The sequence below is a fragment of the Centroberyx gerrardi genome, chromosome 3, assembly GCF_048128805.1.
Source record: "Centroberyx gerrardi isolate f3 chromosome 3, fCenGer3.hap1.cur.20231027, whole genome shotgun sequence".
NCBI classification, from domain to species: Eukaryota; Metazoa; Chordata; class Actinopteri; order Beryciformes; family Berycidae; genus Centroberyx; species Centroberyx gerrardi.
This window is the reverse complement of record NC_135999.1, coordinates 1,813,132-1,833,775: the sequence shown is the minus strand read 5'-3', so window position 1 is coordinate 1,833,775 and position 20,644 is coordinate 1,813,132. Positions and strand designations below refer to the sequence as shown.

The 20,644-nt window shown below is 42.4% G+C and overlaps 2 protein-coding genes across 2 annotated transcripts in view; both read left to right on the top strand.

Moving 5' to 3' along the window:
- The first annotated feature begins 2,902 nt into the window (after positions 1–2,902).
- Positions 2,903–5,625, top strand: pgap4 (post-GPI attachment to proteins GalNAc transferase 4). The gene has a single exon (XM_071922370.2). The coding sequence runs from the start codon at positions 3,252–3,254 to the stop codon at positions 4,440–4,442; it is 1,191 nt and encodes a 396-aa protein (XP_071778471.2). The 5' UTR covers positions 2,903–3,251; the 3' UTR covers positions 4,443–5,625.
- A 4,905-nt stretch (positions 5,626–10,530) lies between these two features.
- tpcn3 (two pore segment channel 3) overlaps positions 10,531–20,644 on the top strand; it is a 27,183-nt gene continuing 17,069 nt past the window's right edge. The window contains exons 1-7 of the mRNA XM_078282535.1: positions 10,531–10,926; positions 13,372–13,454; positions 14,338–14,452; positions 15,394–15,522; positions 18,143–18,259; positions 19,246–19,364; positions 19,737–19,838. Of these exons, the coding sequence (XP_078138661.1) occupies positions 10,834–10,926; positions 13,372–13,454; positions 14,338–14,452; positions 15,394–15,522; positions 18,143–18,259; positions 19,246–19,364; positions 19,737–19,838 (758 nt within the window). The 5' untranslated portion in view covers positions 10,531–10,833. The remainder of the gene's footprint in view (positions 10,927–13,371; positions 13,455–14,337; positions 14,453–15,393; positions 15,523–18,142; positions 18,260–19,245; positions 19,365–19,736; positions 19,839–20,644) is intronic.

Below are 20,644 nucleotides of genomic sequence, written 5' to 3'. Positions count from 1 at the left end.
TAAAATAGATGTTGTGTTGGGTTACATTCCTGCTGAATTGTCCAAACTATCTGCCATCTGTTAGTGTGTGTCACCGTCACCAGTCTGACGTTAGACAGATCGCTCAGATGTACAGATGAGAGATGAGCAATAGATTTGGCATTCAGTCTAGTGATGTTTCCATTGGTCCATTTTAAAGTGTATTCTATGTTTCTGTTAGTTCTCTATGTTTGATGTGATTATGAATGGTGCTGCATGTATTGATGACATTCAGTTCAAATCTTTATTATCCCACTGGGGGAAATATGGTTTGCAGCAAGGTAAAATATAAACACATCAAACACAGTCAGAATAAAAAGAACACAACACAAAACAAGACCTGGTTTGCAACCAGGGCAACATGCCAACACATCAGACCAGTATCCACAGTCATGATAAAAATAACACAATATTAAAACAAGATCACATCAGAGCTCAAACTGCATCATATCATAAGGCTAAGAGCAAAAAAAAGAACAAAGAGCAAATGGTAGAGTCTTCATCAATTAGTAACAGCTACTTCGTAGTATTCAGCATATCAATAGCCAGAGAAACAAAGGAGTCCTTATGTCTCTTAGTCATCCTGAAACTGAGGGCCGGGGATCAGACTCCGCCCACAGCGGACGGGCAGGACGGGCAGGACGGGCAGGACGGGCAGGACGGGCAGGATGGGCAGGACGGTCCAGCATGGCGTCGGCCTTCCTGAGGATCCAGTTATAACAAATATCTGTGAGCTGGGCCAGACTCACCCCTATTACATTACCTGCAGCACTGACAACACTTCCAAGGCTCTTCTTGTTGGCCAAGTTGAGGTTTACTGTACCGTGATACAATGCAAAAACATTTTCAAGAAATCTTTTGTAACAAAGAGTCATTATAGCAGAGCAAATATTAAAAGAACTAATTTTCCTCAGAAAGAAGAGACGTTGCAGGTTTTTTTTTAAACTTACTTAAGCTGCAATGATTCAGTACAATATACAGTATATGTGTATGTGCTTCCCATTAGGGACAGTAAAGGGTTGACATGATGCAGGTGTCTCTCTATATGTATATATGTAGGTCTATACAGTATATATGTGCATCCTGTCAGGGACTATAAAGTGTTGAGACAATGCAGGAATCTCCCTCTGAAACTGAGAGCTGAGACTGTCCAGACAGAGACAGACAGGACGACATGGACTGATGCATCTTTTGTAATCTGATTACAAATAATAGAGACTGTAATCCATTACAAGTAACAGAGTAATGTGATTAAGACATAATACCTTTGCATTTTATGCATTTAGCTGACACTCTTATCCAGAGCATATATTATATATATTATCTGAGTATATGAGCTTATCCCAGGTTGTATTGTTTTAATTATTTCTGTGTATTTGCTGTCTATGTTTTTCTTGTATTGATTGTATTTTTATTATCTTGTAAAGCACTTTGTAACTCTGCTTGGATAAGTGCTCTATAAATAAGGTTATGATGATGATGACTATTATTATTGTTGTTGTATTGATCGTTTTTGTTGTTTATGATGATGATGTTGTTTATATATTTAGGCTACTTACATTTATCAATGTGTTCTGTATATGTCCATATATTTCGGGTGAGCTTGTATCTTAGAAATGCCTGAGAGCCTTAAAAACGTACAGTGTTAAATGCTCTATTCATGTTAACTGCTGCATATTAATGTGAACAGATGTTTTCCAGATGGTATTGTGCCACTGGTCAGGAGGATTTCCCGCCGCCTATTGTAATAATAATAAGTTTATTTATATAGCACCTTTCAAGAACAGACGTCACAAAGCGCTTCACAATAAAACAAACAAAGCAAAATAATAAACAGAGCAGCAGACATTAAATGCAGACATCCAGCTAAAAACATAAGACATCACAAAAATGGATAAAGAAAAATTAAACAAAAGCTAAACAAATGGGTCTTGAGCTGCTTTTTAGAAGTGTCCACAGATCTTAAGTCCAGTGGGAGAGAGTCCCAAAGTTTAGGAGCCGCAACCTCAAAAGCACAGTCACCCTTTGTCTTAATCCTGGAGAGAGGAACAACCAACAAACCCTGATCAGGACCTCAGAGTCCTACTGCTCATACAAGGCTGCAGTAGCTCTTTAATGTAAGCAGGTGCAGGTATTGTAGGAACATTACGGTAAACAGCTGCGCTTCTATTACTGTAACTCCCATGAAAATGAGACTGGTCATGGCAGCAGCCATGCAGTGACTGCGGCAACAGTAAAGTTAAGGTGAGCGATTCTCTGTTTTCCTGCTGATCTGAACTGAAACGCACAGCGCCTAAAACACTCAGTTTCTGTTTATTCCTCGGAGTTTATCCAGCAGCTTAGAAAGGGAAAAGCATCACGGTGATCTTTGATTCTGTGATCCGATTTGGACACACTGTTCCCGGCCCAAAAATGAAATGAAACATCGGTGTCAACATTAAAAGCGAATCGACATCATCCGCAGTATTTTCGCTTGTACTTTACGTGATGTATCTGAAGCGTCTGAAATGTCCAGACCGCGTTGTTCCCGTGTAGGATTCACCTGGACTGTAATTATTTATTCACGCGTGGATGTAGTGAAGGATAAACCCACCTCAACTCAATGCACAATGTTTTTTGTTTGCGGAATAGTGTTTAGCACTTTTTAGTATGACATAAATACATGATATGACCTCAATTTCGTAGCGCACATCATAGTAATGTGATGTAAGATATACCAGGATGGTGTTTCAAGAGAAAAATATCATGATGAAAAGATGTAATTGATTTCTGTTGCTGCTGAGATCATATTTTACCCTCCTTATTTACCACTACATCAGTGGTTACCATGTTTTCTGATAAAGTTAAACTGAAAACCTCCATCTCTTTCCACAGGTACAATGAGGAAGTAGACAACCAGAGCCGAGCCGGAAACTCTCATCTTTCTGTTTACAAGGAATTTGTGTGTCTGAGTTATCATTTTACAGATTTATCAGGTTTCACCGCTTTATTCTGCTGTGGGTAGTAGTACAGTGGATTTCCTAAACACTGTCCACATCTGTCCGCTTTGGAAAGGAAGGCTGGGATGTTATTAGTCACTGTAAATAACCAAAACAGGAAGTTAAATGTTTGTGCAGAGGTGCTTTTCCTCGGCGTGGTAAACCGCCCTGCCCGCATTCCCTCTGCTGCAGTTATCAGCCCAGCCTCATTTATCACTCAGCTGTTCCAGTTGTCGTTTCCCGGCCGTTTCCCCAATGCCTCGATGGAGAGTGTTTGGCAGTCAGTATTTACGATGGTCCAGCACCGTCACTCAAGGCCTCGTCCTTTCTGTCGTCATGTTTTGCGTCATACTTCCTCTGTGTTGCCATCGGCTGCTGTATTCGTACTTCTTCATCAAATCCATGTATTTGGACTCGATGAGTGACGAGGTTCTGCTGGACAGCTACGACCGAGGCCAGGAGGCTCTGCGGTTCTGGCGCAGCGGCTCCACGGCGGCGTCCTCCGGCTTCACCGACATCGCCAAGCGTCCTGAGCTGCTGGTCACCGTGGTGACGGCCAGGCGAACCGAGGGGCGGGACTTCCACTACCTGCTCCAGGTGATGCAGCGGTTGATCGGCCTGCTGGGCGGCTGCGGGGAGCGCCGGTGTGCCGAGGTGCTGGTGTGCGACGTGGAAAGCGGTCCCCAGGAGAACGAGGACGCCTCCTTGTTGGAGGACCACTTCCGGGTGATCCGGCGTTCGCCTGAGGAGCAGCGCCGGAGCAGGGAACGAGTCAACACTTTCGAGAAGGAGAAGCGGGATTACGTCTATTGCCTCCGCAAGGGATGGGAGCTGGTCAGGCCCAAGAACGTTGTCGTCCTGGAGGACGACGCGTTGCCGAGACGGGACTTCTTCGCCGTCATAAAGGACTTGCTCTCACGGCGGTTTGCCCTCCAGACTCTTTACATCAAGCTGTACCACCCTGAGAGACTGCAGCGCTACTGGAACCCGGAGCCCTACCGCATCCTGGAGTGGATCGGACTCGGGCTGGTCGGAGCAACAGCCCTCCTCTTGACCTTTCCCTACTGGAACCCTTTCTCCTTCTCTTTCACGCTCTCCGCCACCCACCTTCTCTTCTTCACCCTTTACATCATGGCGGCGGCGGAGCTGGCGGGAAGGCATTACCTGCTGGAGGTCCGGAGGCTTTCCCCCCAGCTCTACGCCGTCTCTCCGGCCACCGAGTGCTGCACCCCCGCCATGCTCTTCCCAGGCAACTCCTCGCTCAGGGTGGCAGAGTATCTGGACGAGTCGTTCTGCGTCAAGGGGAACGCCAAAGACATGGTTCTGTATCAGATGGCGAGGTCCGTCCCTGGGGAAAGGTCTCACAGCCTGGAGCCCAACCTCATCACCCACATCGGGGCCTTTTCCTCGGTCAGAGCCAACCCGTCCAGACCCAAACTCCTCTGACGGGCCAGAAGAACCAGCAGCAGACGGACGGAGGACGTGCAACACTACAACAGAGCTGGATTTCAGTTTCTTCTTCACTTGGTTCTCCTTGTCGTTTCTGCCATATCACCTTCTAGACTCTTCAAAAGGATGCGTCATTTTCAACTCATCTGGGTTTCTAGTTTGGGACAAGACACATTTGTGTTACTATTCAAGACAACATATCTTCGCTGCTGAATGAAAACCTCTTGACTCCAATTTTGGTGATTTGCATGTAACTTCAATTGAAGGATTAGGATGACAAAATTCTACAACCCTTGGGTTTCTAAAATCTTTTCAAAACCAATTATATAAACGCAAAAATGCATGGATGTCAAGCTGAAAATAAAGCTGTTTTTCTTAGTTTCTGAAAAGTTGACAGTTGGTGTGTTTTCACCCGACAGCGACGATATGTTACATGAACGTGTCAAAAATGAGAAAATGAGAAATCCTTTTGAAGGAAAATGTGCCATTTGGAAGGAGAAGAAGGGCTCAAGGTTTTGGTGGACGGATCAGAGAAGGAAAGTTACCGGGGAAAGACGACACTACTGTCGGAGGAGAGGAACTGACTTTGGCCTTTATCTGCTCCATCATGTCTTTAAACTTACATTATATTTACAGACAGTTTTGAAACAAAGCAGTCACATGAGGATTAAACCCATCTTTGTGGTGCAATGTGTACTCTAATAGTACTCTACAGTACCGTAGAGTACTATTACTACAGTAGTACCACACTGACAGTACCTCAGTTTCCATGTGATCTACAGTAGATCTATAGCACAGTGGCACTATCAAGCCTCCATACTGAGATATGGAGCATTTCATATCGACCCTTCACACCAGGCTAGTATCTCACCGACGAATCTGCCTCACTGATTGTGCCTTTAATTTTTTGTCTTTGATGAACACAAATAGAGGTTTCACTAAAATTGTTGCAATATTTGAGTGCATGTGCATTTAATTTGTATAACTATGTACTGTCTTATTTCTTATGTGAAATGCCGACATTTGTCACATTAATGGAATCCTGTGAGGCAGCTGCCAAAGTAAAGCTCAAATTAACGTAGATGAAAGTTTCATAATCTAAATTTCAAATTCCCAAAATTACCCAATTATGTCAACTAATATGTTGTGTTATTTATTGACAATCAGCATGCTAACTGATATGGCCGTGTTCCAAAACCTACAACCCGCATGAGATTAATAAAAAATCAACAAATCGATAATTAGTTGAGCATCCTAACTAAAATGTGTTGAAAAGATATTTGAATTCAATTTGAATATTTTTGAGATGAAGCATATCATCTATGTATAACTTGTTAAAGGTCTGTAGCAGTATGGAAGCCCATTCCCGCTACTCAATAAAAAAAAAAAAAAACGACTAAATTCTGACTTTATATCTTTTTATCTTTTTTTTTTCTTGCGGGAAAAAAAAAAAGGTCAGAATTCCAAGATATAAAGTCAGAATTGAGTCATTTTTTTTATTTTATTATAAAAAATCTAAAATGGCAGTATGAACAACTTCAATTTCTAAATGGCAAGAGGCTGCAGTTACTTTCTCAGACTGTTGAGTCCAGTTTCTGGCCTGTAAATGAAATTGCATGTTGTAAAAACAGCTTTCATTGTATTCAAACGCAGCAAATTTTAAGCAACAACATCTCCGTTTTTGATGAAAAAATTTTCTTTTTGCCTGAAAAATCTAAAATACTGATATCGGTGTCAGTAAACTGTGTTGCAATTTATATCGCAATTGCAATAATCTGCAAAATAATCGCAATATGTTTATTTGTCAGGATCGTGCAGCTTCAGTCTGAAGACAGAATGTTAAACAGATTTTATTTTAGGCGAGAGGTTTCTTTTTAGATTTTCTTCTTCCTGTGTTTTAGTGTTTATAAGAGTAGATAAAGATAAACTAAACTAAACTAGTCAGCTGCTGCCTTGTCCAGAGTTTATCAGTTAACCAAATAGATTTGACAAAAATGGAAAAGATTATATTTAAGGTTGGATTTAAGCTTGTGTGAAGTTTGATTTGTGTTGGATTTTTTCACCTATTTTAAATCATAAAATGTTGCTGCATCTTCCAGACAATAGAAACTTCTATCTAAAAGTTTATTTAAAGTTGTGCAAAGTTTGAATGTTGGGTTTTTTGTATGTGATCTGTTAGATTTTTTTATTTTCTTCATGATGCTGTATCTGGGTGTCCATTCACTACAATGGAAATGATTATATTTAAGATTATATTCAAGGTTTGGGGAATTTGAATTTTATTACTTTTTGATCTTTTTGATTTGTTTTTCATTGAAATATTTGTAAAATGTGATGCCACCTCAGTGCCCAGCGATCAGCTGAGACTCTCGTCCTGACAGGAGACCAGTTCCTGACTGGATGTGGACTCTCTGTATTAATTATATTCATTTGTATATGTTGACTAAACAGGGAAAAGATGAGAATTATGGACCTAAATGAGCTCTGAGTCATAAGGATCCAGCTGACCAAAGATGGGTTCTCCATGTACGGCAGCTCTGTTCATCATCATATTTTCACATATGATCGTTCAAGCTGTAAAAAAGCAAATTTCTATCAGTTTTGCTCAGATGTGAAAACTTTGGCGCTCACATTCTACTTCCAGTTGAATCTGAAGCCCGACGCTTCGTCTCGTCTCCTGGTGTTGCACTGTGACACTCCTTCTCTATAGGAAGATTTGTTCCATCTGTTGTCTGGCTGCTGCCTGTGACCTTTGACCTCTCTACTATTGCTGTTGGTGATCTAGGAATTGAGGTTTATTCTGCCGTTGACCTGACTGAAGTCAGTTTGGATATTAATCCACAGTTTCCCTTTCAAACACGAAGCCTTAATGTGTCTGCAGCTTGGCGGAAGGAAATGGAGTCAGACTCAGAAACTCGTTTTGTCACTTTGAGATGAGATAAAACTGACAGGTATGAGGAATTCATGGTGAGGAAAACAGGAATGAAAGACTCTGTTATACTGAGAAGCAGGCAGGAGAGACGGGTCACCAAGCCACCCAGGAACATGTATGAAAATATCACTTATTAAAAGTCAGCTGGACACACATTCAGGTTTCTGTCTTCAGTAAACTGCCTCCTGATCCTCTCTCTGATCAAAACATCACGTTGCCATGAGAAAATGTTGCTTATTGTTAATTTCACAAACTTTATGAGGAAGTGTAAGAGATATTATAAAGAAAAAATATGAAACCACATTAAAAACCAGCTCAGTACATCAGCTGCTCCACTGTTCTGTTGTATGGGACAGAGGGCGTTTACACAGAGAGAACTAATAACCAGAAGGAAACTATCAGCTGACAGACATGTTCAACAAAGTCTCATTGTTTGCTGTAGTCTACTTTCACACAGTTATCAAACTCAGTAGACATTCTAGCAGTGGTGTGACCAAGTCAACTTCGCTCGAGTCCCAAGTCAAGTCTCAAGTCTAAATGTAGAACAGCAAGTCAAGTCAGAACAAATCAAGAGTCCAGTATCAATTTAATATCTTAAAGAAAACTAAATATCTAGGACTTTTCAATGCAATATGGTTTTAATAGGATAAAAACTTGGTAAGAGCATCATGAGTTTGATTTCTATAATCAGTTTCAACTTCAATAAATTCAATCATTCCATACAAATTCAGAAAACAGAATTTAAATTCAGTCGTCCGCTGGAACAAATCTCATCACTTTCAATCTAAGTCATTTACACAAACACAAGATCTCAAGTCAAGACTTTAGAAACCTTTTCAAGTCATCAAAGTACAAGTCAGAGTCAAGTCCCAAGTCACCAGAACCCAAGTCAAGTCAAGTCTCAAGTCTTCTCTTCATGCATCAGGTCAAGTAACTACTAAGTAAACTATCTCTTGTACAATTAACCTGGTGAATAAAGAGAATCTGACTCGACTTCTCAGTGGCTGAGCAGATCTGTAGGAAACATGAAGCTGCTGTCACACTGCTGTTATATTGTATGGTATCTTATGTAGTAATCATATATTTCATACACACACACACACACACACACACAACCAGAGTGATGACTCAAAGCAAACTGAACTAAAATACACCGACCAAAACCAATCTTTAACCCAATTTGCCATAACAGCAGGTATCAATAACACTCCAGAAAGTATCAGTCAGGAAACTTTTCTGATTTTCAGTGGAACTTCAGACTGCAGCTGATTTCCTGTTGTTTTCTGTTTTCTGACTGCAGATCAGAGCAGACGGGAGTGTCGTTCTGCAGTCTGGACAGCAGGGGGCAGAACAGGACAACATACAGCCTGTCACAACACTCTGGGAGGTTAAATATGGAGCTAAAAACATAAAAACATTAGATTATGGTGCATCATTTCTGGTGATAGAGCACCTTATGGAGGGTGAGGGTAAAATACAATATTGGATGATAAAAAGACATTTTAGAAGTTTAGTTTCTCATGCTGTAAAAGTCCAGCTGAACTCCTGCAGGGTGGAGGATGAGCGACGCACTGAACCTGTCCAAAAACAGACTTTTATAAAAATAAGAGTCTTCTGTAGGTTTCACTCTCACAAAACACGGAAAAAACCCACAAAAAAATAAAGGTTTGTCTTTAGTCACTGTGTCGCTTTTACCAACAAAAGATACAAATCTGAAGCTTATTTTCTGACTGAGGGTTTCTGACTGTATTGACAGACATGACTGTGTGGCATCATGCAGAGAATAGAATAGAATAGAATAGAATAGAATAGAATAGAATAGAATAGAATAGAATAGAACAGCTTTTATTTTCCAAGAAGGGAACTTCAGTTGTAGTAGCCAGCAGTTGAATGACAGTCAAAAAAAACCCAAAACAAACCAACACAGTTAAACACATGAAGGTTATCAATAATGACAATAGTGACAGATGAATACACAATAAATTAAACCATACACCATCTGAATAAAGCCTAGAAAAATGTAAGTAAATGTTACAGCTCTTCATCAAATATATTTAATATATTGATATATTAATATTATTAATATAGATGAATATATTAACGTATTAATGATGTGAAACAGAAACCAATGGCATCTGTAATTTAACTTACTACACATTGTCTATATTCCTCTCCTCTCCTTTCTCCTCTCCTCCTCTCTCCTCCTCTCCTCTCTTCTCCTCCACTCCTTTCCTTTCTCCTCTCCTCTCTTCTCCTCTCCTCCCCTCCTCTCCTCTCTTCTCCTCCTCTCCTCTCTCCTCTCCTCTCTTCTCCTCCTCTCCTCTCTCCTCTCCTCTCCTCCACTCCTCTCCTTTCTCCTCTCCTCTCCTCTCCTTTCTCCTCTCCTCCTCTCTCGTCCTCTCCTCTCCTCTCCTCTCTTCTCCTCCTCTCCTCTCTCCTCTCCTCTCCTCCACTCCTCTCCTTTCTCCTCTCCTCTCCTCTCCTTTCTCCTCTCCTCCTCTCTCGTCCTCTCCTCTCCTCTCCTCCTCTCTCCTCCACTCCTCTCCTCTGTTTCCGTTCTGTTGGTTTGTGTCACATGACGCGTCATGCTGCCTTCAATGTCTCCGTCATAACTCGTAAATATAACATCCGTGCACAGTGCTTTTGGTTGGAAAAACAAACGGGTGTGTCACAAATGTTTTTAGTGTCTGTTGTTTTATTTTAGCAGTCACGTGGTACAGCGCGGCAGAATGAAGAGGGGGAAATACGCTACAGGCTTGCAATTGTTGTTTTAATTAATTTATTAGATAAAAGTTATTGTGAAAACAGAAACAGACAATAATAATATGTATTAATATAGAATGCAGAACAATAACAATAATGCCATAAGCCTACATGACTTTTACTATCAGTTGTTATTGATTTGGATTCATGCTTTCCACAACGTCACATCTTGTCAACTCAGGTATCATAGATAATCCATAATTTTATTCCATCCAAGTTTCCAGTATTACATCCCATCGCTGTTATGACTCACACTCCCATTTACCACGTCATTGGGTCTGTCATGTGGGCTCGTAATCGCCACATTTCCGACAGGCCGTGAAGGCAGCACAGTCCTGCTTTAAACTGCAGGACAAACAGCAGCTCCGATCAGTTCAGTTCAGTCCAGACTGAAGACACGATGGAGATCAAACCGCGGTCTGCGATCTGCAGCGGAGAATAAACCTGACTTTAATCCGCAGCGATGGATCCGATTTATTAAAGTTTTCAGAGCGCGCGCACGGAAAACTGCCAGAAATAAAACAGTTTCAAGAGTTTCAAGAGTTTTCTCCAACTCCTGCAGGGAGTTTCTGCGAGCTGCAGAGGAAAAGCGGAGCCACACAAAAGTCTGGAATATTCCGAGTTAAAAGTTGAGTAATTTTCCAAGTGACAGTTCAGAAATATTCCCGAGCGGCAGTTTGGAGGCGCAGAGCGATGTCTGACCCGGAGAAGCCAGAGGACATTCCTGAGTCTGCAGGAAAAGGAAAGGGAATCTCTAACGGAGGGAATCCTGCAAAAACCAAAGAGGTGAGGATCCTTTCTGACTGCTGACTGGTCAGAACTGACTGACTGTGATTCTGATTATTCTGCAGTCTGCACATCCTCCAGCAGACCTGCAGGTTCCAGGACACAAAGCTGCAGCACTGAATGTCTCACTGAAGTACAAGTACTGTTACTTTGCTGATGTTTTACTGAAGTAAAAGTCCTGGTGTAAAAATCTGCTGCAGTAAAAGTAAGAAGTGTCTCATTCAGAGTAAAAGTTCCTGAGTTCCTCTTTAGAACAGAGAACATTGTTAGCTGTGATCTTTTCCATGTGATTCTAACAGGAGAGAGGTCAGAGTTCAAACTAGATTCTTTTCACTGGAAACATTAGAAACGACAAAATAAAGTGCAGAAACAAAGTAAAGTCAGATTCCTCTTCTCACTGTGAATGGATCCACAGTTTGTCAGTTTACGTTGATCCAGTTTCTGCTGCTGATGGAGAGACACAATCTGTTCTGTGATGGATGGATTTAAAATGGACTGAAGGACAAAACTGCAGGAGAGATGGACTGAAGGAAAAGCAAAATGACTGACTTGAAAAAATTTTCAAAAAATACACAAAGCACACCAAAAACACTGCTGTTGTTGTTATTATTGCGTTGCTTGGTTTACCTATGGGTGATGTGACCATGATCCTTCTGTTTTAAGAGTGTTGTTTATTTCATCTGACAGCAGTAAAAAGATGAACTTCTGCCCCTTTGGCCAATAAACTCAGTCAGCAGTTAAACGGCAGCAGAGAATGACTTGACTACAGGAACAGTCTGTCAGATCAAGGACCAGTTTTCAGGCTTATTGTCCCAAACGGTCCAGCTCTCCAGACTCAATGTAAAGATCAGTTCCTTTTAGATTAGTCCTGGAGGTCTGACCGGTATCATGTCTCCCAAACTGGGCCCAGGGACCTCCAGGGGTCTATGAGGAAGTTTCAGGGGCGCTGGAGGAGGTTTTAGGGGCCCTGGAAGAAGTTTCAGTGGTCCTGGAGGAGGTTCCATAGGTTCTTGATGAGGTTTCAGGAGTCCTGGAGGAGGTTCCATGGGTTCTTGATGAGGTTTCAGGAGTCCTGCAGGAGGTTTCAGGGGTCCTGGAGGAAGTTTCAGTGGTCCTGGAGGAGGTTCCATGGGTTCTTGATGAGGTTTCAGGAGTCCTGGAGGAGGTTCCATAGGTTCTTGAGGGGTTTCAGGGGTCCTGGAGGAAGTTTCAGTGGTCCTGGAGGAGGTTCCATGGGTTCTTGAGGGGTTTCAGGGGTCCTGGAGGAAGTTTCAGTGGTCCTGGAGGAGGTTCTATGGGTTCTTGATGAGGTTTCAGGAGTCCTGGCGGAGGTTTCAGGGGTCCTGGAGGAGGTTCCATGGGTTCTTGAGGGGGTTTCAGGGGTCCTGGAGGAAGTTTCAGGGGTTCTTCAGGGGTTTTCAGGGGTCCTGGAGGGGGTTTCAGGGGTCCTGGATGAGGTTCCATGGGTTCTGGAGAGGGTTTCAGGGGTCCTGAAGGGGGTTTCATGTCCCCAACAACATGAGGTGTAGTTTAATTTCACTGTTCACCACTGTCACCTCCATGACAGATAATATATTTGTCATTATAAGAACTGTGTCTGTTTGGAGGTCTGTTGTCTAATGCAGCTGCAGGTTCTCAACCTGGGGGTCGTGAGATGATTTATAGGATAGGAAAGAAACATTTCTACTATACAAATTTATCATCATGTCAATATTTTCAGATTTTTCCCTTTTTCTTGTGAAATACTGAACCGTTTTCAGCCTCTCTGCCTCCTCTGATAATGAATCAAATTATCCTGAAAAGGGTGATCACCATTATCGTTTTAGCCGTAATCCTGCAGTCCTGATACACTTGTTTACCACAGACCTGCTGAGAGTGAATGAATGAATGTTTTTTTATATTTATTTCATCCCACATCTGATCATACGACCTACAAAGATGCACCGATATCAGCTTTAAAAAGCAACACGGTATTGGTTTTTACTGCCCGATATTTGGCCGATTGTGGAGTTGGCATTTTTGTGACCATTTTTTCTAGGAGTGAGTCACTTAACACAGCCGTCAAATTAGCAACAGAATAAAACTAACATGGTGTTTTGTTTTAAAAAAACACTTAATTATCTTAAAGTCCCCATAAAATGAACTCCATTCCTTCTCCTTCCTAGAAAACAGAGTATATAAAAACTCCAACCAATAAAACATCACAGATTTTTGAACAGTCCCGCCCCTCCGCCCCTCCGCCCCTCCGCCCCCCCGCCCCTCCGCCCCTCCGCCCCTCCGCCCCTCCCATCCACACAGGAGCAGAGAGTTAAACTTCTAGATCTCTAGAATCGATCTTTAAAAACTTCCTCTCCTCCACCTCACCGCTCGCTGCACGGTCCCATTAAACCGCTCCATCCATTAACCCTGTGTGTGTGTGTGTGTGTGTGTGTGTGTGTGCTGCAGGACATGGACCTGGCTGCCGTCTACGTGTCGGACGCTCAGTACAACAGGAACATCTTCTTCGACACGACGCCGCAGGCCGTCAGGTGGGAAAGTTTTCATTTCTAAATATATTCGAGTTTTGGAATTATTGGTTGGACTATATGTTTAATATCTCCATCTACTCTATTCCTATTTATATTTTAGTTTTCTTTACTGTACGCTGTTACTATTTGCTGCTGCAACGACCCAATTTCCCCACAGGATCAATAAAGATTAATCTACTGAAGCTCAAATCAGACTCTCGTGACTATTTGAATTGCTTGAGACTTGACTTGATGCATGAAGAGAAGACTTGAGACTCGACTTGACTTGGGTTCTGGTGACTTGGGACTCGACTCTGACTTGTACTTTGATGACTTGAAAAGGTTTCTAAAGTCTTGACTTGAGATCTTGTGTTTGTGTAAATGACTTAGATTGAAAGTGATGAGATTTGTTCCAGCGGACGACTGAATTTAAATTCTGTTTTCTGAATTTGTATGGAATGATTGAATTTATTGAAGTTGAAACTGATTATAGAAATCAAACTCATGATGCTCTTGCCAAGTTTTTATCCTATTAAAACCATATTGCATTGAAAAGTCCTAGATATTTAGTTTTCTTTAAGATATTAAATTGATACTGGACTCTTGATTTGTTCTGACTTGACTTGCTGTTCTACATTTAGACTTGAGACTTGACTTGAGACTTGAGACTGACTTGGGACTCGAGCAAAGTTGACTTGGTCACACCTCTTGTAAATTAGCTGATGCGTTTATCCAGAGTGAGCAGGTGTTCGGTGTCTCTGCACTTCAACAGGACATTTTTGTTACTGGGATCAAACCTGTGACCTTCCAGTTACAAGATGATCTCTGTAACCTTCAGTCAGTATGATAGCATTACCATTAGATGCTGATATGTGTGTGTGTGTGTGTGTGTGTGTGTCTCCAGACTGTATTTGTTCTACAACCACTGGGTTCCTCAGGTTCTCCTCTACGTCTTCATCACAGTTGATCTTTTTCTGGCCATCTTCGAGGACCCGGCTCTCCATGAGGTGTCACTATGGGTACGAATCTGTTTCCCTTCATGTTCTATTATTTATAGAAAGATGTCCGCGCTCACGCTGCATGTGTGTGTCAGTCTGTAACGCAGCAGCAGCAGCAGCAGCAGCGTTTCAGCCCTTGGCCTTCCTCAGCGTTTCTATTATCTTCTTTTTTCACCACGCACTTTATGAAAAAAAAAAATCTATATTTATTCTTCAGCTACCACCCAAAAAAACTGTCTTGTCAGCGTTTCCCGTTTACACCGGTGATGTAATGAGTTCCCTTCAGCTCCAGTGAAAACTGCTGATGATGCTAAATGCTAACTGAAATATCTGACGGTTACATGATGAAACCCGAAAACATGAAGGTTTCCCTTTTTTAAATTTGCATTGAGCAACCATGAAGCAGCTCAGAAAAACATTAGATTATCCATGTTATTGTACACGTGCACCTACTTAATCAATACATAGAATAATCAACATAATTTTACAAAAATTTCTAATTAGCGATTTTCATAGAAGTATTAGAAGCAGCATACCCCAAATGTGTTTTTTTTTTGTTTGTTTGTTTATTGTATCATGCTTTTATTTATAGTTGTTTTATTGTCTGACAATCACTTTGTAACTGTATAGTTACAAAGTAACAGTGCCATACAAATATGGTTTATTATTGATATTATTAGATAATATTTTAATAAATAGGATTATAATTTATATAATTACAATAGTAAAGTTAGAATCAGATATTACATAATATAACGTTTATATTATTATTAGTAGTAGTAATAGTTGTTGAAGTACCTAGGATTTTCCAATAGTAGTAGCATTAGTAGTAGCATCAGTAGTAGTAGTATTAGTAGTAGTAGTAGTAGTATTGGTAGTAGTAGTATTAGTAGTATTAGTAGTAGTATTAGTAGTATTAGTAGTAGTATTAGTAGTAGTATTAAGCAGTATTCTGTCCCCAGGCCACCATGCCGGTGGAGCTGCTCTGTCTGTCGGTGTTCACGGTTCGGATCGTTCACTACGCCAAGGTGATTCCCCGAGACAAGTTCTGGAAAGACCCCAAGAACATCTGCATCATCGTCATCCTGCTGGTAGGAGGGGCTTATCTTCATCTTCATCAGTCTGGTAGGAGGGGCTAATCTTCAGCTTCATCAGTCTGGTAGAAGGAGCTGGTAGGAGGGGCTAATCTTCAGCTTCATCAGTCTGGTAGGAGGGGCTTATCTTCATCTTCATCAGTCTGGTAGGAGGGGCTTATCTTCAGCTTCATCAGTCTGGTAGAAGGAGCTGGTAGGAGGGGCTAATCTTCATCTTCATCAGTCTGGTAGGAGGGGCTTATCTTCATCTTCATCAGTCTGGTAGGAGGGGCTTATCTTCATCTTCATCAGTCTGGTAGGAGGGGCTAATCTTCATCTTCATCAGTCTGGTAGGAGGGGCTTATCTTCAGCTTCATCAGTCTGGTAGGAGGGGCTTATCTTCATCTTCATCAGTCTGGTAGGAGGGGCTAATCTTCATCTTCATCAGTCTGGTAGGAGGGGCTAATCTTCATCTTCATCAGTCTGGTAGGAGGGGCTAATCTTCATCTTCATCAGTCTGGTAGAAGGAGCTGGTAGGAGGGGCTAATCTTCATCTTCATCAGTCTGGTAGAAGGAGCTGGTAGGAGGGGCTAATCTTCATCTTCATCAGTCTGGTAGAAGGAGCTGGTAGGAGGGGCTAATCTTCATCTTCATCAGTCTGGTAGAAGGAGCTGGTAGGAGGGGCTAATCTTCATCTTCATCAGTCTGGTAGAAGGAGCTGGTAGGAGGGGCTAAGACTATCATGTTGTTTTTATTATTTTTAGTAAATCTGAGATCCTGTCAGTCTGGTTGTGAGGTGTTCAGGTGTCGTCTGTCTGAAGCAGTGAACCTCACCCTCGCCCCGTCCTGCGGGACGTTTCCATCAGAGAGACACCAGACCGCTGTAACTGTGTTTGTGTTGAAGTGAGAAGACCGACCGGTGGGACTGTCGGTGGGTTTTACTCCCTCGGCCCAGAACAGATCCCGGTTTTCCCTCCGGGGCTGAAGTAGTTCCTGTGAGTGTAGCAGAGTTCCTGTTGGCTGTGGCAGCAGAATGAGCAGAGTCAGAATCTGCTGAGAAGACTTTCTGCCTGTTGTTGTGAAACAACCTTTAGCCGGAGACTTTGCCGCGTCAGCGCCTTTAAACCAGAGGCTTCCTGGTGACTCAGTCACTCTGAAGCAAACAGACTCAAAGCTTAACGGACACAAAATACTGTGAAGTATTGCTGCTGCTAAGATCTGGCTGTTACCGGAGTTTGATTGTTTTTATACCAAACACTTACCAGGTTGTTTTCTATCATCCATAATCACTCTAGGCTCATATCTGTTGTCAGGGTGCTGTGACCTCTGACCCCTGATCTCCTTACTAATGGTTGCTTGTAATACTGGTGATTTCAGAATTCTTTCTACTGTTGAGCTCAGTGGAAATCTCTCTGGCGTCGGTTAAATCGGTTAAATCTCCATCCTGGTCCAGGAGTCCAACAGATCATTTCAGATTTCAGATTCAGATTTCATTTATTTTGCCATTTACAGGAATTAGACATGAACCACACAGCAGGAATGACGGCGTAGCATGTTAACGGGCAGGTGAGCCAGGTGCTGCAGCAGGGTTGAGTCGTGATCCTGCAGCAGGGTCGGGTCCCGATCCCGCTGCAGGGTCGGGTCGTGATCCTGCAGCAGGGTCGGGTCCCGATCCCGCAGCACGGTCGGGTCCCGATCCCGCTGCAGGGTCGGGTCGCGATCCCGCTGCAGGGTCGGGTCCCGATCCCGCTGCAGGGTCGGGTCGCGATCCCGCTGCAGGGTCGGGTCCCGATCCCGCTGCAGGGTCGGGTCCCGATCCCGCAGCAGGGTCGGGTCCCGATCCCGCTGCAGGGTCGGGTCCCGATCCCGCTGCAGGGTCGGGGATGAAGTGCATTAGTTTGATGCTGAAGTTTGAGTTTGATGAGTTCAGAGTCCTGTTTGTTTTAGAAGAGCCGTCCAGACGGCATTAAGCTGTTTTCACCATACAGGAAGTGAGTGGGATCTGTAAGAGCTGTTCTAAAAGAAAATCTATTTTGAAATCTAGTTTGTGATTTGTATATTTGAAATAATGAAAGTAGTGTTAATTGAAATACTAGTGATTTTGAATAGTTAATTTGTACTATATTCATATTTGTTGATTTTCCTATAGTTTCTTATGTATAATAGATTCCAAGTAGTTGAGATGCTCCTTTATGTCTCTGTCGTTAGACTCAGCTGGTCCATGGAGCAACACAGTTTTTTCTGATGAATCTTGTGTGTAACAGTTTGTTTTTCCACTAAATGTTCGAAGTGGATTTACTGCTCTCAGGATTTATTCACGTCAGACTCGTTGCTTTTTGCATGGACTTCAACTCTTAGTCTTAGTCTGGGTCTTAGAGTGGTACCTGTTGTGAAGCTGGTTCCTCCTGTCCTGGAAAACCTTTAAACTCTCAGTTAGGAACTACTGAGTTAACTGACTGTAATATAATGAAATAAATCATACAATAAATTTAAAAAAATATGAAGAAAGGAAAACAATGAAACAAAAAACACTATATTATGAAGAAGTGAAAAAAAAATGAGGGTGAGGAAATCAAGAGTGTGTGTGTGTGTGTGTGTGTGTGTGTGTGTGTGTGTGTGTGTGTGTGTGTGTGCGCAGCTCACCCTGCTTGATATGATCATCTATGGAGCGCTGACGGCTTCAAGCCTCTACGCCGTTCGCTGGTCGAGGGTTCTGCGCCCGCTCCTATTGGTCAACATCACCGAGGGACGGCAGGTAGCCCCGCCCCTCACCTGTCTCACCAGTCTCACCTCTCACCTGTCTCACTTGTCTCACCTATCTCACCTCTCACCTCTCACCTGTCTCACCAGTCTCACCAGTCTCACCTGTCTCACCTCTCACCTGTCTCACCTCTCACCTGTCTCACCTCTCACCTGTCTCACCTGTCTCACCTGTCTCACCTGTGTCACCTGTCTCACCAGTCTCACCTGTCTCACCTCTCACCTGTCTCACCTGTGTCATCTGTCACCTGTCTCACCTGTCTCATTTGTCTCACCTGTCTCACCTGTCTCACCTGTCTCACCTCTCACCTGTCTCACCTGTCTCACCTGTCTCACCTCTCACCTGTCTCACCTGTCTCACCTGTGTCACCTGTCTCACCTGTCTCACCTGTCTCATTTGTCTCACCTGTCTCACCTGTCTCACCTGTCTCACCTGTCTCACCTGTCTCACCTCTCACCTGTCCCACCTGTCCAGCTTTTGTGTTTTTTATAGTTTGTCATTTGTACATTTATTGGTTGTTTAGAATATTTTTGTTATTAATAAAGATATATTGATAGACACAAGTTAAAAGCATTAAACATGGCACAAAACATCGGCATCACGGAAATAAAAACAATCCAGAAGCAATACTGGAAAGGTTTTACAGACATTAGAGGGGTTTTACATTTTAATTGGGTTACTAATGCTTTTATGAGGCACTCATAAATAAATGTCTTCTATTTAGGATAATGTAACAGGTTTGAAATGAAATGGTTACCAGCTAAAATCACATACAATCTGTCATCATAATCATTAAAATCTACAACATTGATTGGATAATTGAGAAAAAAACTGATCGAATATCCGTATAAAGTGTATGTATATATTTTGGTATCTCAGGTGACACTCATGGTAATGCTGTAGTATTATGTGTGATCTGTGTGTGTGTGTGTGTGTGTGTGTGTGTGTGTGTGTGTGTGTGTGTGTGTGTGTGTGTGCAGCTGCGCAGAGCGTTCAGGAGCATCAGGAACGCTCTGCCTCAGATCTTCTACGTCTTCCTGCTCTTCATGTTCAGCCTCCTCATGTTCTCTCTCATGGCCCTCAAGCTGTTTGGGAAGCGGTGAGCTGGAAACTCCTTTTCATAATCTGTTAGATGAAGACACTTTTTGGCCATTAAGCTTTTATAATCCGTTTACTGTAATGCGATGAGAAGATTGGCAGTTTGACTTCTGAGAGTTTGATGAAAACCAGATTATTAATGTCCCTGTGTTTTATGCAAAGCTGATTAATGGTGTAAAGATAATGTAAACTATCTTAATGTCCCTCTAAATGAATGTAAACTAGATTATTAACATCACAGTAGCTTCATTTAAACCGGGTTATTAATGTCCCTGTAGTTTAAAGTAAACCAGATTGTTAATGTGAATTGAATGTAAACTAGATAATTAAAGTCCCTGTAGTTTAAAGTAAACCTGGTCTCTCTGTGGTTCAGAGATCTGACCACCGTCGACGGACACCCCTACTTCACCAACTACCTGGATATCGTGTTCGACCTGTACGTCCTCGTCACCACGGCCAACAGTCCTGACGTCATGTGAGTTTCTCATGTCCGTCTCTGTGTCTTCTGGGCTTGGTGTCGATGTAAACTCCCTTCACAGTTTGTCCAGAGACTCTGTGATCAGCGCTGCCCCTGCTGGTCTGGGATCAGATCTCAGGACTTGGCAAGCCTAGTTTAGCTGGACCGTGAATGCAGGAGTGCACACGATACTTTGCGGGTTAAGAAACAAGTAAAATCTAAACTTTACTGTCATTCAGAACTCACCTCTTACCCCGCAAAGTATCGTGCACACTCCTTCTCTCTCAAAGGTTTTGGTATATTGCCGAAGGACTTTTATTCTGAAGGGCCGTGTAAACTGTGGGTGCAGCAGTATAGAATCAACATCAGCAGCTAGCTAGCGTTAGCTTTAGCTCCCAGCTCCTGACAGCTGCGTTTTGGGAAAGCGAAAGACTTCACTGGAGCTTTGATGGTAACGTCTGCAGACATGATACTGAGACCTGGAGGAAGGGGGAAGTTCAAAGCAATGAACATCAATCTAATTATTTAACGTGATTTTGCATATGGAAGCCGTATCATGATATCTATCAATATTGAAAAAAACCTTAATGATTATCGTGATACTGATTTCAACCATATCGCCTAGGGTTTTATATTATATCATGACTGATTGTCTCTGCCATGATGCTCCTTTATTAGTTTGTTAAAGTCCCACATCATGTAAAACAGGACTCCCTCTCCTCTGTGATGATAAAGGAGTTGGATGTGTATCTAAACATGGTGAAAGTATCAAAACTAAATCCACACAATCCATATTAGAAAAGCGAGCCTCTAAACGAGCCGTT

Coding starts and splice junctions, on each gene's coding strand:
- pgap4 (XM_071922370.2), top strand. CDS start 3,252: ATGCCTCGATGGAGAGTGTTTGGCAGTCAGTATTTACGATGGTCCAGC.